General features: G+C 34.8%; 1 protein-coding gene across 7 annotated transcripts in view; it reads right to left on the reverse strand.

Annotated features, from left to right (window-relative positions):
• The window catches only part of LOC126335405 (leukocyte elastase inhibitor-like), a 195,773-nt gene that overhangs the window by 96,545 nt on the left and 80,729 nt on the right, over positions 1-18,499 (reverse strand). For all 7 annotated transcript variants that reach the window (XM_049998668.1, XM_049998669.1, XM_049998671.1 and 4 more), the window contains 2 exons: positions 16,063-16,273; positions 6,889-7,103 (listed from right to left, as the gene is read on the reverse strand). In XM_049998668.1, coding sequence (XP_049854625.1) covers positions 6,889-7,103; positions 16,063-16,273 — 426 coding nt within the window. The remainder of the gene's footprint in view (positions 1-6,888; positions 7,104-16,062; positions 16,274-18,499) is intronic.

Genomic DNA, 18,499 nt, shown 5'->3' on the forward strand with positions numbered 1-18,499 from the left:
TAGCAAAGCTGATTATTTCTTCAAACCAGTATTATGTCATCTTACATTAACAGTCTTAGAGAACATAATGCTGGGATGTGATAATTAGATATTTATCAATTTTTTGAAGTATCAAGAGTATAAGTTGTTGAAAACTCTGATTCAGTGTACCAGAAATGATGATGAGGCATTATCAGAAGCAGTCAATAATTACAGTTCAGTCTTCTAAATGTAAGTTGCATGAAAATCTTTGAAAACCAAAAAATATGCCTTGACAGACTCAATCTGTGATAAATATGAAATTTACTGGCCTTGGTAAAACTGGCTTGCTCATTATGAAAAGTCATGACTGAGTGTAAAGCTTATTAAAAACTCTATGCTGTGCAGTGTTTCATTACCTTTGTTAGATAAGCTCTATTGGCTCATATACTAGTTCTTCGGACATCACTATTATTTTTATTACTATTACTATTTTCTAATTATATGAAACTGAAAATTACTTTTATATGTCTAAAAACAAAGATGATGTGACTTACCAAACAAAAGCACTGGCAGGTCGATAGACACACAAACAAACACAAACATACATACAAAATTCGAGCTTTCGCAACCGGCAGTTGCTTCGTCAGGAAAGTGGGAAGGAGAGGGAAAGATGAAAGGATGTGGGTTTTAAGGGACAGGGTAAGGAGTCATTCCAATCCCGGGAGCGGAAAGACTTACCTTAGGGGGAAAAAGGGATAGGTATACACTCGCACACACACACACATATCCAACCGCACATACACAGACACAAGCAGACATTTGTAAAGGCAAAGAGTTTGCGCAGAGATGTCAGTCGAGGCGGAAGTACAGAGGCAAAGAAGTTGTTGAAAGACAGGTGAGGTATGAGAGGCGGAAACTTGAAATTAGCGGAGGTTGAGGCCTGGCGGATATCGAGAAGAGAGGATATACTGAAGGGCAAGTTCTCATCTCCAGAGTTCTGACAGTTTGGTGTTAGTGGGAAGTATCCAGATAACTCGGACGGTGTAACACTGTGCCAAGATGTGCTGGCCATGCATCATCTTTGTTTTTAGATATATTTTTCCCACATGGAATGTTTCCCTCTATTATATTGAAAATTACTTTTATTATCTGTGTATAACTTTGTTGTGGAGTAAGAGCAAAAGATGTAGTATTTTCATTAAGGTCAAAAATTTTGTAGGTGCTTGAGCTGCATGTGCTATTAACAATTCTTTATATGCTACTCAGTAGTTTTTAACGATGAATTTTTTCACTGCCATATCATTTTGCATGGAGTCTGGATTAACATTACTTCTTCTGTTCTCTGTTGCAGTCTTATAGCATGTGTATGTGTGTATTCTGCTGTTCATTAGTAATTGCATTTTTTAATGAGTCACTATGGCTATAAATTTGTAATCAAAACAATTTTCGTGCTTCTTGTTTTTCATTCAATGGTTGTAGTTTGCTGTGATTTGTGTTTGGGCCTCTCAATCAGTAGAGCATTTGTCCACAAAAGGTAAAGATCCCAGGTTTGAGTCCCAATTCAGTACACAGTTGTAATCTGCCAGGAATTCTCAAGGCAGTGTTCACTTTCTTTGATGTTGTAGTCTTGCCTTTTAACGGGATCCTACAATTCTTGTAGCATAACAGATCCTAAAATTAAAATAATATTGGCTAGGTAATTTAAAGTTAATTATTTAATTATTGGGTAAACATTGTACCAGTAGAATGCAGTCCCAATGTGAATGCTGTTCTCAGTTGTTGGATGAGTTAGTTGTTGTTCACAAACAGCTGGAAATCACTGACTGTTATAAAATGATTGGACACTGATTTCAATGGCTGTGTTGGGCAAAACACCAAGAGTCATGAATCACAAATATCAAAGGCAACTAGAGGAGAATTCTTTCTAACAGATACTGCCTTCTCTGCTGCAAATATGCACAGGCTCTATTACAGCTCATCTTTTTTCACTGTGAGTGATATGCCAGTGGTAGTTAGGGGCTCTAGACAATATTAATAGTAATATCAGACCTTTAACAGATTATGATGTTATCTATAATGAAATACTGTCTGAAAGAAGCTGCACAAATATTCAGCCAGATCTTGATAACATTTCGAAGTGGTACAAAGATTGGGAACTTGCTTTAAATGCTGACAAATCTAAAACTTTAAAAACTGAATAAAACTTAGTATCCTATGACCATAACATAAACAAGACACAAATGGAATCAGACAACTTATGGAGCTATGTGGGTGTAACACTTTGTAGGAGAATGAAATGGAACGAACACACACACACACACACACACACACACACACACACACACACACACACAGAGAGTTCCAGTTGTTGGTAAAGGAGGAAGCAGATTGCTGATCATTGCTAGAATACTAGGGAAATGCAATCAGTATACAAAGAAGACCATATAGAAGACACTCCTGAGACCCATCCTAGAATATCGCTGAAGTGGCGGGACCCACAAAAAATAGGACTAACAGGGGATATTGAACAGGTCTTGGAAAAATCTCTTAGATCATAAGACAACTCACCAGTGGTGGGAACAAAGAGGCAATGCCAAAACTCAAGATGACATGCCAGAAACAGATGAAAATGATGTAATTTTGGTGAATTTACTGGAGAAGCTACCGGGCTGTGAAGATGCAAACTTCAAAGATGTTGAAGAGTGGATGGAAAACAACTTTTCTGATTTGACTGAGGAAGAAATCATCCAAATTGCAACCAATCAGAAAGTGTTAGAAGAATATGTTTCTGATGGCGAAGCAGAGAAAAAGATTCCTCACATAGTTGGTTATGAAATGATCCAAACTGCCTTGGAATACATCAGCCAGCAGGAGGAAGAGGTGACTTATTCTGAAATCATTTGTTTCCTACATTGGGGATATATTGCCACAACAAAAGTTTCTCAATCCATAAAAAAAAAAAAAAAAAAAAAAAAAACCATTACATACTTTTTTACCAAAAAAGAAATTCTAATGTCCAAAAGTTTTTTTTTTTTACTTTAAAATTCCTCTAGACAAATTTTTTGTTCCTTTGGGTACTCTCTAGATTTGTTTCATAATTTTGTACAGTAGCTCATTTTTTATTCAACAAAAGTAGGTAACAAAATTAAAACTGTTTTTTCCTGCTGCCAGTAGATTTTTTTCTGTATGAATGCAAAATAAACAAGCTTATAACATTTTAAAATTTTAAGTTTTCAATCATACTTTGGTGCCTTTTTAACATGTCAACACAATTTTTCAATCAAAAACATGCAAGTTTATTCAAAACCATATCAATAACATTCTATGTACCCTAAGCACATTTGACGATCAAATTTCATGGTATTGATGCAATTCAGGGTGTTTCACACATGAAAACATGGGGACTTCGGTTTATCCGAAATTTTTGTTATCTGTACTGGCCATCATCCTGATCATTTTGGATAAATGGGAGTTTACTGTTACCATTGAGAGTTGTAAGAGTCCCCCTAAATGGGTCAGGGGTGCACTACATGTCACACATTTCTACCAAGAAGGCTTACAGTCTATGGAGTGTACACTCTTCATCCAGTACAAAGGAGAACCCAAATTATTAGTACAAGCCTCAAAGAAATGACCTCTGAAGATGGAAGTATTAAAATTTTAGTGATGAAATGAAGATATTTTCTGTGAGAACTGGAAGTAGTCTATGGGGGTTTGATAGAGACAAAAGACATGAAAAACATCAAAGTTAGCTAAAACATGTGGAGTGTACATCATTAGAGCAATTCCTGAAAATCACTTTACAGTAGCTCAATGAACTTTCTTCAGGGAGACACTGACAAGGGAATGGTCCAATAAGACATGTCAAAATGTACCCTGAAATTTTTTCCACGGGAAGAAGACAACAAAAGAAATGCACTGCCAAAATTTTAGCTGCTAAGAGGCACTGCAAATATTTTGTAAAAACTGTTGAAGTTACATGTTTTTGCCACACAAAGAACAGATTATAACAGCAGTTTGTATAGTCCTGCCTGCCTAGCATGCAACTTGGCAAATCACTCATGCAGTACCGCATAGCAAAATTATCTGGAGTTCACAGACATCAATTTTAAGCACTTAAAGCCTGGTTTCAGTGGAGTGAATGGAAGCAAACACATGAGAATGACCATTTGCTTGTACATAGGTAGAATCTTCTATTCTAGAGGGAATGAAAGAGAACATGAAGTAGCAAATACTGCCTATGAACAATGCATTATTAGTTTTTATGTTTTGGAGCTAATATTTGGCATACAGGATACAACCACACTTTGCGGTTTCAGTTGCCTAAGACTGCAGTCGTGTGTGTGAGTTGTGTTTGCGTGAGTGTGAGTGTGTAGATTGTTGAGAAGGCCCAAGGCTGAAAACTTTAATTGTGAGAGTCTTTTTGTTGTGTCTATCTGTGGCTCAGCATCTCTGCTATACAGTGAGTAGCAACTTTCCTTCTCAAAATATTGTTATATACCATCATTACCTCCATAAGGATTCAAACCATCATCCCAGGCAAAAAAGAGATGTCATTAAAACATTGGTGGACAGGGCTAATAAAATTTGTGAGCCAATTTATTTGCAAGAGGAACTAAATCATTTGAAAATGGATTTTAAGAAAAATGCATACACTGATTATGAGATGATCGAACACACCATCCCAGAAGCATCCAAAAACATGCAATGACAACAAAAACTGTCAGCTGGAAAAGTTTTCTTTCATTTATCCACAATATTATGGACTGTATTGTGAATGTTCCAGTTTCCAGTTGAAACAATTTTTAGATGCACCAAGAAGGTCAGAAGATGTTGCTTGCAATTGGCAATAAAACATCAGGAGGAAGAATTTCTACTCTTTGGCTACGTTTTAATTAATGAAGACGCTGGCCACGAAAGCCTACATGTTATGAGTATAGTCATGTGTTTTTCCTTTCAAGAAAATGATTTAAAGGCCAGAGTTACAATAGTCTTTAACACAGTTAAGGTGAAAAATGTTTGTGGCTACTTACAAATCACCATCCATCTTCAAAAATATAAAAAATATACCATACCTCCAGGCCCAGCCCCCACCCCCCCAACCTGCGAACTGTTGTAAGGGCATCCTTGATGAGCCAGCATAATCATCATTTTTAAAATTATTGTTTTGCTACATTAAGAGCATACGAGATTTTCTACAGTGCTTTCATTAACATTTCCTCTGGAGAGATAGGTGAGTCAAATGGTATGATGGTTATTTGCCTTTCCTGCAGTCATTAATGTCTGTGCAATTCAGGAATGCTTACATAAAAATTGTCCACTGTCCAAAATTTATTTATTTCATGTTCTGTTGACCTCAGATTGTGATTCAACATGTGAAAAGTGGAATGAGTCAAATACAAAAATATTTATAAAAATGTCATTTTGTACATTATTGATAGGGCCCACATATTGCCAAGGTTGTTTCCTCTCCACTGCAGAAGTTTCACTGGGAAGCCCATACACATCCTCCATAAAGTCTCTGTATCTCCCCACATGATTTTCATATTCTTGGAGTCCTGAAGAAAGACATTTATGGTGGTCAGTTTGCTTCAGACAGAGAGGTGCATGCCTTATTAGAATCATGGTTTTGTAGAGAACCACAAACATTTTTCCATGAAGGCACTGACCATCTTGTCATAGTGGAATAAATGTGTAACAGTTATAGTGATTATTTTTGAGGTACCGTAGTGAACAGTTTATTTCCTTTCTTTTATCTGTTTCATTTTCATTTGACAGCCCATTGTAACATGTTCTCTAGATTGTTGGCACATCTGTTAATTTTATAAGAGATCAATCAGTCTCATTTTGCTGATGTGTTTTTTCAGTACTTGGTTCCATTTTTGTTTTATCACTTTCACAGATCATTTTAATATGAAAACAGTTTTGAGTTTTCTGGGAAAGTGATGGTATGTATGAATGTAAAAAGAGAAAGTGGTTTTAATTAATAGTTTACATGAGTATTTTCTGCATTTTAAATATTTTAGTCACATTAACCACCTAAAAATTGCTAAGGGTATTTTCAACCCCTCTGTTGAAAGTACTGAACAAACAAAACAACCCAACACCAAACAAAAAATTTAACATTGCTGCAATAACATTCTTACCATATACATAAACTTTGCTTTGTTAGGCCCATATGAAAAAACAACCCTCTGGTACTACTAATTTGTTAAAAAACATGACAGTTTTTGTGGAAAAAGCATCTAGGGTTGGATAACAAAAACATGATATAGAACAGAATGAAGACTATATTATTCTGAGGTTATTAAGTAGTAAAAACTGATATTAAAATATCAATAGCCATTTTCAACCATCAGTTCATACACATTATAATGTTCTGCTTTTATATCTACTCTTAGATGTTGCACCATGGCAGTGCACTTTTTGTATTTATTTACTTAACTCATTTCTCAATCGTACAACTATTTTTCCTTATGATGTTCGCTGTGTGTAAATACAAGACACTTATAGCATCATAACATTTATTTTAAAATGTTTCCTTTCATTGCAAAATACAATGTCAATGTAAAGCAGCTCACATTCCATTTTGTTTTTTAAGTAGTTAGTACTGCAGTCTGTTTCATTTTTATGGATTACTGATCGAACTTTATTCCTAATACTACTCACGAACTAAAGTTGATGTTTATCACTGATCTCAGTTCCCATTGTTAAGACAGTATTCCTTAAAATCTTAAATCTATTTGCACCATAATTTGAGCGCAAAATTACAATAAAATCAGATAGCTTGTATCTAACTCTACCTACTTTCAGAAGTATGAAATTTAAATAGCAAGGCAGAATACAAAGGAGTAACCTAAATTTATTTTAATGGAGGTATTTCAGAGAAAAAGTGGTGTTACAGTTCCATAAATTTAATTCTAATACCTTGTAGGGGAGTTCCAGGACTTGAGACTCAAGTTGTTGTGCTTCTGTATACATAAATTTTTTCTTGATATGCATCATGTCAACAGTCTTTTCCTCTGTGGCAGTAATGTGAAATGGCATTGGTGACGTTGCATCTTTCTTAAACTGTGAACTCCATATTCCTTTGAAGTAAACAGCATTGACAAGAACTAAACGAGTCAAGGCATCCAAAGCACCTGCAAGGAAAAAACCGTTCCAAACAGAAGAGCTTGATTAACAGTGAATTATGTTCATGTCTTCCAATAAAACAAAAACAGTAGAGCATCGATTATCTGAACTAACTGGGGGCATGGGTGTTCAGAAAACTGAGTTATCCAGATAATTGAATTGAAAACTTTTATTTCCCAATTTATAAATAAAAACCTCATATACTTATTACAACATGAATCACTGTTGTTATTACAAAGGCAAGTACAGTAGGGATGTATGTCATAGAGGCTAGTAAAAAAAACATGTGTGATACATATGATAGAATTAATGCTTAAAAAATGTTCTTAATTTTGGTCTGTCTGAGCAAGTCTACCCACTTACAAGCAACTGAGTTGTGCATTGTTCAGCACAGGTGTCTGACACTGTTTGCTTTCATTTTGAACCTAAAACCATGGCAAGGCAATATCTAACATGTGAATGCTTCAGAAGCAGACAGTAAGTATATTTTCATCTTCATTTTTTGGATTACAAGTTGATGAGATACAGGTGGTATCAGATTTATCAGTGACAAGGTTTATAATTTACCTGTCCTGCATGATTTGGTGTCCTTGGTCCACATCATTGACAGTCATTCATTCTTGAACTACTGCTTTATCACATCATGACAATTGAGTACTTTTAGCATATTTAGCATTTTGGACATATCATTCTGTTCGTAATATCCAAAATTTTATTCCAAGCTTTTACCAAATTCTGTTCTATGGTGTTCTGATCATGTAGGGTAGATCTTCCAAATCACTATTTTTATGACTTCAGACTTCCTCCCTCCTACCCCACCACTTTCTCTTTACTTAACAATTCTTTTCTGTAATACCATTTGAAAGTCTCGATACTGCCTTGAGCCATGAGTGCTAATATGGAGGTTACATTAGGTGTAACAAACATCACTTTTATGATCTCATCCTTTTTGTTTAAGATATCACACAATGGATGAGTTGGTACCTTGTCAAGTGGCAGTAACGTTTTCTCCCTTTTGCCAATCTTTAACTGAGGAGTCTTATAGAGGTACAAAAACTTCCACAAACCATTGTATGAAAATCATACAATTCATCCAGAAGCTCTTTTGTGAGTAGTAGTAGTAGTAGTAGTAGTAGTTTTATTCATCCGTAGATCTCTTTTTACAAGGATATAGGACATGTCAAAGTATTTACAAGCTTAGATCAATTTACAATAAGCTAATTCGTATACACATAATGTAAACAATAGCCATCACAGCCATATTAACATGTTTGAAACAATGTGGTTTCTTACTTGTACCAATAATGTGCACAGCTAATTGGTGGCTACCGAAAGTATTAGCACTTGGTTAAGCAGTAATATGATTGTTGCTTACTTTAGGAACAGGTGCTGTAAATGCCTGATTTGAAGCAAGAGACTTTCTTGGCAAAGCTTTCCAATTGAGCCCAGTTTGATCAGCGCAGTAAACATTTAGAAAGTAACTGACGAAAGTACTCACAGCTTTTGAATTATCAGCCACCACATTGTCATTTAGTTGAATTGTTAGGATATCTTGCATGCTGACTAGCTATCCTGTCTCACATTTGACAATATGTGATGTAGTTTTAATCTTATTACTTTCATTATTTATTTCTGTAAGGACATGCATACTTTAGGACATTTTAGTGACTTTCCTTAAAACAGAGTATTTTTTTGTAGTATGCAAGTTATGTCAGACCTTGACTTATTACGGACTTTATATAAATGTTCCTCTTCATTTTACATGGGATTTTAATTCCTTTAATTATCCTCAGCTTACTTCTCTCTCTCTCTCTCTCTCTCTCTCTCTCTCTCTCTCCCTTTCTCTCTCTCCTCTCATGGCTTTTCTCAATAACTTTCAAACATTGACAAAAATTTACTATGAAATACACTTATTATAAACTATTTATATTGTGCCTATGAGGGTCTTCTAGTGGTAATGTCAAAAACTTTTCCATTAAATTAATACATTTGCTGGACAAGATAAGTAAACCTAAAGGATGTATTACTATTTGCGGAGATTTATATATTAGTAGATGAAAGTGGATGAAGTCAGTAACAGATTCCTAAACATCCTGTACATTGCGGTATATCACAACACACATCACCGATTCTCAGTTATTGACCATATTCTGACAGATTATCATCTATAGTGTTCTTTTTTTTTACTGGTACCTTATCAGGAGTACCACGATATTTTGGTCAAATGCAAAATGCAAAATATCTACAAACAAACAAAGAAAAGTACTTAGCTACAAAAAGATGTTTTCAAAATCAAAAAGGTGCAAATTTACTGTGTAGATGGCCAGCCAGATATGGTCAGAAGTACATCCAGGAATTCATGCAAACAAAAAATTTAACAAACTCATAAACATATACAAATTGAAATTTGAGGAGGTGTTTCTTAAGATAGTACACTCTGCTGAGGAATCTAGTAGAAAGAACTGGGCAATGAAAGGTATCAGAAAATCCTCTGGAGCTCTCAAATATCTCAGTTCTATTAAACAAAATAAGAATGACCCAGCCTTCTTACAGTTCTTTCTCAGATACACAAGGACATACAGAAAACTGCTGCAGCAAGCAAAAAGAATGCAAAATGATAAAACCAGACAGATCTCTAACAATAAAAGCAAAGCCATTTGGAAAAAGTAAAACAAGAAACTAGTAACACAAGGCCATAGCAGATGAAAATACAAATGAGAAATGAACATAGTTTAATAGATAATCCTAAGGACTTGGACAACTTTGTAAACAACTACTTTTGTAATGTTGCAAACTGCAAGAAAAGCTTCCAAAAGTACAACATATAGCTACAAAAAACTGTGTCCCTTACACAATACTGCTATTGTGCACCACTGGGGAAGAAATCAGTAGGATTGTTCATACATTTAAGAATAAAATGGTCACAAGTTCAGTTGAAGCTCTAATGTGTCTACTAAAAGACAGCATTAGCAGCTTAAAAGTACCCCTAACAGACATTATAAAAGAGTCATTCTATACCAGACATGGTTTCCAACTTAATGAGAAGGGAAAAATTTTCATTGATAAAAAAATTGTAGAAATCTTGAGGAATGCTTATGGCGCATCTAGCTCAGTGGCCATTCCTTTACCCCAGTCAAGCAAAATAGTTTCACAAAGTGCAAATTATAATCACAAAAAGTGCAGTGAAGTGTCCCAAACCATAAGAACAAAATCAGTATCAACAGTGCCACCTGGAACAGAACCAGCAGATAAAACATCCCCACCAACAGAAAAAGAGGAAACAGCTGCAAGGCAAGAGTGCAATATAGGCCATTAATGAGGTTGTGGAAAAAATCAGTTCCACCTTAAATAAGTCAAGAAAAGTAGCAGGAGTATTCTGTGACCTCATGAAACCATTTGATTGCGTAAACCATCACTTGCTCCTGTATAAAATGGAAAGATACGGAATTGGGGGTTGTGCTTTAGAGTGGTTTAGGTTGTACCTCATGAACAGAAAACAAGTAAGGGAAATTCCCTATCTGAATGGATGATTATTTCACAAGGCTTTCCACAAGGCTCAATTATGGGTCCAATTTGGTTTTTACATTTTTATTTATTTATTTATCCATCTTTAAGCAATTACATGCAATTGATGTTGTCATAAGTAATGTACAATTTACATATTAAGAAATATAACTATTGTGAGGTATCACACAAAGCTAAAGTATACATTTTAAAAGAACACATATGAATACATTTGATGCATAAAGATATCCCACATAACTTAAGTGTGCATTTAAAAGAATGTGCATAATAAAAGAATACATTTCATACACAAGGATTTCTCCACATGTTTAACAGTTAAATGTGGAACTACAGAGGCAAAAAAAGCTTATGAAGAGGTACAAACAGAGTTGCAAGTTGTTTCATAAGTCAGCTCTATTTTTGAAGAGTTTCCAAATTCTTTAACACTGTAAAAAGCTTTGTCTTTCAGCCATTTTTTAGTCTTACTTTTAAATATATTAAGAGAGACACAATGTGCCTGCACAGGTAATGTGCTGGAAAGCCTTATTCCCATGTATTCATAACTGTCTTGTGTTTTCTTGAGTCGAGTTGTTGGTATGTCTATCTTAAATGTTTGACGAGTGTTACGATTATGAACGGACTGCCTAAGGCTGTAACTGTTAAAGTTTTCTTTTATGTACAAAAGACAGCTGTATATAAATGATCTACCCCTGAACATAAATTCACACTCAGTTTTATTCACTGATGGTACCTCTGCCATTGTTGAAAGCAATGACCCCAAACAAATTCCTTCAAGTGTACAAAACTATTACACAGTTCGGAAAACTGGTTGCAACTAAATGGGCCTAAATGGGCTAAAATTGAATATTGGGAAAAACATTTGCTGCAGTTTAAATCTAAAAACTCTAAGGTAAAAGAATTCCACATTAGTCACAGAAACTAAGAATTGAAAGAGGCAAACTGTGTTAAATTTTTAGGCATGCATTTGGACCAAAATCTATCCTGGTCTTCAAACATACAGTATTTAGCAAGTACATTAAACAGCCTGACATTTGCAATGAAGATTCTGACATTTTCAACTAGCACACAGAGAAGATAAATAGTTTACCGCAGCTACTTTGAATCAGTTATAAGGCATGGCATTATTTTTTGGGGAGGCACAAGCAAAATGAGTAGAATCTTAAAATTACAAAAATCAATTGTTAGAAATACATCTCATGCAAAACCAAAAGTATCCTGTCGCCCACTGTTAAGCAATTTAAAAATATTAAGTGCTCTATTTTTGTACATTTATGAACTGATTATTTTTGTATACAGTAACCCCAAGTTATTCATAGACAATGACTTTAAACAACAATACAGTATTAGGAACAAGGAGAATTTCATGCTTCCCACTCATAGATTAAAGCTGTTTGCACAAACCCCAGAATACATGGGCATAAAATTTTACAGTATTCTATAAAGGAAACAAATCATCAGGATGGAAATGGGGCAACTAAAGCAAAAACTACAAAAAATGTAAGTACAGAAATGTTATTTTCCTTTAGAAGAATTTCTTAATGACAATATGGCAACATGAGGAAGAAAGCAAGTGGATGAAATGTTTTGTTAATTTAGCTTATAAGTCTTATGTCTAATTAATGAATGTAATAATTATTTTCTCTTTTTACAGTAATACTGTTGTTAGTCTATAAACAATCTATGTAAAATATAAATTAATAATTATTGTTTCTGTAATACACATAAATCTTGTGATTTAACTCTGTCTGTTATGGCACAATAAAAATTCTGATTCTGATCAGGTTGCTGCCCTCATTACCTAAAGCAGGCAAAAATGCTTCACATTACTGTCTTCCTTTTTAAAAATAATAGAAACTATTATGAATAACAGACTTACAGATTATTTAAATGAATACAAACTTCTGTATGGAGTACAATTTTGCTTCAGGTTTGATAAGGGTGCAGAAACAGCTCAGCAAAATTTACAAAAGTAATTTTATAAGCCATAGATAAAGGAGAACAAATAACAGGCATTTTCCTAGACTTAAGTAAAGCATTTGACATGGCTGATCACGCAATACTTCTAGGTAAACTTCAAGCAGTAGGAATGAGGTGGGTGGTAAATAAATGGTTTAGGGCTTAAATAGTAGACAGATGCAGAGGGTATTTTTCAGATCCAGAATATCTGACTGTTTGAGTCTCTCAAGGCAGTGCGTTAAGTGCAATACTGTTTCTCATTTACATTAATGACTTGCAGCTCTGGGTCATACAAGGAGAAACTGTGTGATTTGCTGATGGAGCAATATAATAATTACACTTAGGACACCAGAAATGTTAGAAGTAAAAGCTGAAATGGCACTTGTGGTGGTCCCTAACTGGTCAAATAACAATAAAGTAACTTTTAATGTAAAAAGATTAATAACATCAATGTCTACATAGATAAAAAACCTAACATAATAAATCTTAAAGTACGTAATGAAACCATAATGTGTGTAGCTGGCAAAAAGTTTTTAGGTGCATATGTTGATCAACAATTAAAAGGGGGAGAACATATCAGGGTACTGGGAAAAATATTAGCACAGCATACTACACCTTAAAAAATTAGCGCAGCACGTTACGCCTTACGAATACTAAGCACAGTGTGTAAAGCTCATGCTTAAAAGGAATATACTATGCACACATACATTCTATCTTCATTTATGGCATAATATTGTGGGGTGCAAATACTAAGAATGTGGAAATCATGATCAAACAGAAAAAAATGAGCCATCACAATAATGAGAAAGAGTCACAAAAGGGGCCAATGTATTGAGCTACTCAAAAAATATGGTATTCTCAAAGTTCCAACTGAAAACATATACCAAACTGCAGTTTTTCTACAAAAGTGCATTGAGCAATATGCAGTAAACAGTTCTGTACATGATCACCAAACCAGATACAGTGATTCCTCGTACCTGGATAAAATGAATAGAGCAAGACCCAAACCATTATGCTTCACTGATGAGTCAAGATGTATAATAAAACTGCCAAAAGATATCAAAAACAAAGGAACTCTGTAAATTTAAAACACACCTTAAAGAATATCTTCTAAAATAGTTTTTTTTTCTCAGTTAAAGATTTCACACAACATAAAATCGCTGCAAATAAATAAGCATATTGACCAATTACAAAGTAGACAAAGAGGATGGAGTATGCTTGTAAGCAACATAATACATTGTAGTTTATAAGTGGCTCCATGCAATACAAAACCAAGACATATTACTGGAGGAGTCTTCTGATTCATTTCTGTTGTTTGAAGCAGGATCTTCCTGCCTTGCAATAAATTGTGTTACATATGTCTTATGAATAATCTGTTTCTTCCATTACCTTACGTACCTTTAATATATATCATACAATGAAATTTGTTTATGGATGGATGAATAAATAAATAAATTGAATTTGACATCCCACACCACCTCTTTTAAACTTCTCTTAAAACACTGTACCCTATTCTAATCAAAAAGCCTACTGCTTTGTGTGAACCTCCTTCTGGGCTGTTGTATATTTCCATTTTCTGTGCGTCATGAGCAGTCTATTACCAGTCAGGTAAACATTAATTTTTTCCATCTGAGCACTGTATATAAAAATATTATCAATCAATATGTCCACCCCTGGTAGATGAGTGGTCAGTGCGACGGATTGTCGTACCTAACAGCCCGGGTTTGATTCCCGGCTGGGTCGGAGATTTTCTCTGCTCAGGACTAGTTGTTGTGTAGTCCTTATCACCATCATTTCATCCCCATTGACAAGCAAGTCACCAACGTGGTGTCAACTCTAAAGACTTGCACCAGGCGAATGGTCTACCCAATGGGAGACCGTAGCCACACGACATTTCCATCAATCAATATCTTACTGTCTTGTCAACATGAATTGGAAAATTGCTTACTGAAATTATATTGAAACAACTTAATGATTCCAGTTCATTCTTCCTGTCTCTGTCTTTTAATAAATCTACACTGAAGTCCCTAAAAAGTACTAACAGTTTCTTCTCATCTGACAGGTTACCCATAATGCACCTGTATTTCTCATAAAGAGCAGAAAGTTTCTTAGCATTGATCTGTAGACTACTACAATTACCAGATAAGTATTCTGCAGTAACAACTCATAAGCATATGCTTCTAGGTTCTAATTGACATAGACACTATTTGTTTCAATATTTTTGACTTTATGTCCAACTTTTACATATGTTGCAACTTCTTTTTCCATGTTAAATCTACACAAAAATGATTCTAATCTATAATCCCCGATACTTAACTTCTCCATCCCTGTGATTACATGAAGTAAAGAGAGGCACAGAAAATACGTCCTCAGAATTTTTCACACCTTCTATGCCCACAAGAAGCACATCTGTCTTGTTTTTCAAACTTCTAATGTCGTGATGAAATAAATAAATTCTATTTTTCTGGAAACTGTCACATATATTATAGTTCTTTTTTCTTCTAATGTCTTTCAGTGATGTTTGTCTGTAGCCTGACCCTAGCCTAAGAAATGTTTCTCTATGATTTCAGTAATCACAGGGATTATGCCTCCTGTGCTGTGGCCCTCCTTACACTTTCAGAGAGAGGCTTAGCTAATCTGTCATTCCCCCTGCTATTGAGGTGCAGGCCATGATTTGTGTACGACCACCTCCCAATAGCAGCAAGATGCACAATAATGATATGAGACTGCCTCAGTCAATAGCAATCCACTCGGCTCTTTGTTAACATGGCTAATAGCCATAAGTTGCTAGCCAGGCTGTTTTCTGCTCCTCCTGCTATAAGTACCTTATGGCTAAGCTTGGCACTAGGTTTCATAATGCTTGTGACCTAGTATTCTACATCTAACTTTTCCCATAGCATTTGGCCTACACCCCTTCCACAACTGCTACCTAGCTGCAGGATTCTTTTCTTTCTATTTGACTTTTCTACCAATCTGGCCTTAAAGTTGTTCTTACAAGTTTGCTGCACTTAATTTTGCTTGAATTCTAACTGGTAGAGAAATTTCCTTCAACAAGGCCACTGCTGACCATGTGTCATGTCTTCTCCTCATTAAAGACAAGACAAACAAAAACACACACACACACACACACACACACACACACACACACAACTTTTTTTTTATAAAGCTGAGAAGTTTCACCTCACTGTAAAATGATCCTTGGACCAACAAAGTACTTATATTGATTTGAGAATGGATTGAAGTGGTAAGGTTTTTGAATCACACTTGGGAACAACATTCTAGAATGAAGGTGATATCAGTTCTGTTTCTTTAGGTCCAAGTACCCCCTCCCCATTCCACCCCTTTTATCATATTGTGGTAGAATATATATCAGTGAGGAAACATCAAGACAGAAGTGTAGTACTGACACACTGATCATCCAACACATATATTACTCTTACATCACTGCAAAGAATCTTACCTAAATCTTGAAAAACAATTATTTACCTTGGGGAATCAAATTTTGTATCTTCTTGTTTGTCTTCATCTCTACCCATTCATTAATTAATGTTCTTGACTTTTCTGTCTCTTTAACAAAATCAGCTTCCTCGGCTTCAGCTAGAAACTTTGCTGCAGATGCTTGGAACTCTTCTTTAATAGGGAAACTAGCTTGTGCATAGATCTTGTTAGCTATCTCAAGAACTGTGTCACCAGATCCCTGTGAACATCATAATTTTCTTTGAAACTATTGTGAAAATAAAATGAAAAAAATGTTAACAGACCATTTTCAATTATTGAAATCTTTAATTGCACATTGTATCTCAAACTATATGTACTGGTCATTATGTATACTGGTCATTATGTGTTGTGTAGTTCCATTCATGAGCATGGAATGAAGAAAGCAACATGCTGTAAGTAAGAAGTAAACTTGAAACAAGAAGTAGACTCATAACAATATCTGGAAGACTGCAAGCACATTTAACTGTAGGTCCCCAATAATTGATTGGACTAGTAAGTTCCAAGGTTGGAGGAAGGCAGTGGCATACTACCTCCAACAGGACTATTCCTAGTAAAGCACGGTGCTGTTCAAAACATTCTCCTCATTGATGATTGCTTTATTTAGATAATATGAATAAAGATACCCACCACATTTTTCTGCCTGTATTTGAAGGCTCATCTCAGGAACTACTGTAGGGATTTTTAATGCTGTTTACACTAAAAGACACAATGATTCATGAGGAAGATTTGTTTATACAATTTATTAACATTATGCCAAATGAGTTATCTGACAATAGTTTGAAGTCAAGGTGGGTTACTAGTATGATTTAATATGAGACACATTCATGAGGAAGATTTGTATATACAATTTATTAACATTATGCCAAATGAGTTATCTGACAATAGTTTGAAGTCAAGGTGGATTACTAGTATGATTTAATATGAGACACATAATTACAGTTTCACATGAGGATGTTGAAAAGTGTATGTTTAAATTACTCCAGACCACTACCTCTACACCAGCCTTATACTTCTTGTTACTTTTCTACTTCTTCCTAGATCACCCACTGTAGCCTCTCCTTACCTCTTTTTCTCTGCCAGCAATATGAGACTGAAGTGAAGTGAAGTAAGTTCTTTTCTGTTTATATATATACCTGTTCACAGCTTGAACAATAATTTAACCCCGTAACACAATGATTTTTTTTTCAATTTTCATTCCAAAAATAATAATTTTTTATTCATGAAAAGCATTCTATGATGAAAGACATCACACATGGATGTATAAAGATAGCTTATAAAGCTCAAAATAATGGTTACAAAATTTTTAAGATCACCAATAATAAAATCTTGATTATATTTGTGCATTGGCCAATGACCAAAAAATCCTGAAACTTGAAGTCATTTTTTTAGTTTCTATGTTGCTCTGAAGTCTAACCATGGATTTCACTGTGGTTTCCATGAACACAAAACTTGAAGGAGCCCAGTGGATGTATCATTTTGTACTACTGGTGAATGTTTGCCACTCAACTGTTGAACTGTCATCGCTTTCAGTCTCTCATGAAGTAACATCACATTCTTCTTGACTTTCTGAGCTATTAAATTCAGTCTTAGACTCAGGATCATTATACCCATCATTTTTGAAAGCATTGTCTAAACGAGAATACAGGAGAGAGGCTTGTTCAGTATCTTAAGCTACATACAGTATAGGTGATATCTAGTGGCAACCACCTCAAGCAAAACATAATTACCAGGCTTAAGATGTAGCACCAGATGCTCTCTAGTGGTGGAACACTCAACTATCAGTGCTAAAACAGATATAAGCAGGGTTTAATTTTTTCAAAGTCCTGTTTTTAAGTTGGCTGAGTATACTAGGAGTATTAAGTTTCTGTCAAAATAATAAAAATGGGAACTCAGGGTTTTATGTTAATTGGTTAAACTCATAAAAAACTTGTTTTAAATAAGGAGTCACAGATATAAAGTTACTAACAGATGAATTTTCTCTGAAAAGGGCACATGAGAGACAGATAATTGTTTCATAAGATGTAATGAGTCAATTAATATTGAATTTATACAGTTTTGATGCAACTATTGCCAAAATTGGTATATATTATACGAGATATTTAGGCAAATAAATAACCATAAGGTACCTGAGATACAAGATGGCAGCTAGTGTTGATATGCACAGTGTTCACAAGAAAAAAAGTGAAAATTACACCGATAAAAACAGTGTGTGCACGAATTGTAGTGATGAAATCAGAAAGTTAAATGATTGTGTAAGTAGTTTGCAACTAAGCACTAATACTCTGATGAGAGAACTAAAAAAACGTACATCCAGAAAGTGTGAACCTACAGCAAACTTGCCTCACAGTAACCACAAAATTCCAGGCAAAGTGTAAAACAAAGTGCCTCATTTTCAACGAACCTTATTGTATGAGCCTAATATCAT

This window comes from Schistocerca gregaria, chromosome 2 (genome assembly GCF_023897955.1).
Source record: "Schistocerca gregaria isolate iqSchGreg1 chromosome 2, iqSchGreg1.2, whole genome shotgun sequence".
NCBI lineage: Eukaryota > Metazoa > Arthropoda > Insecta > Orthoptera > Acrididae > Schistocerca > Schistocerca gregaria.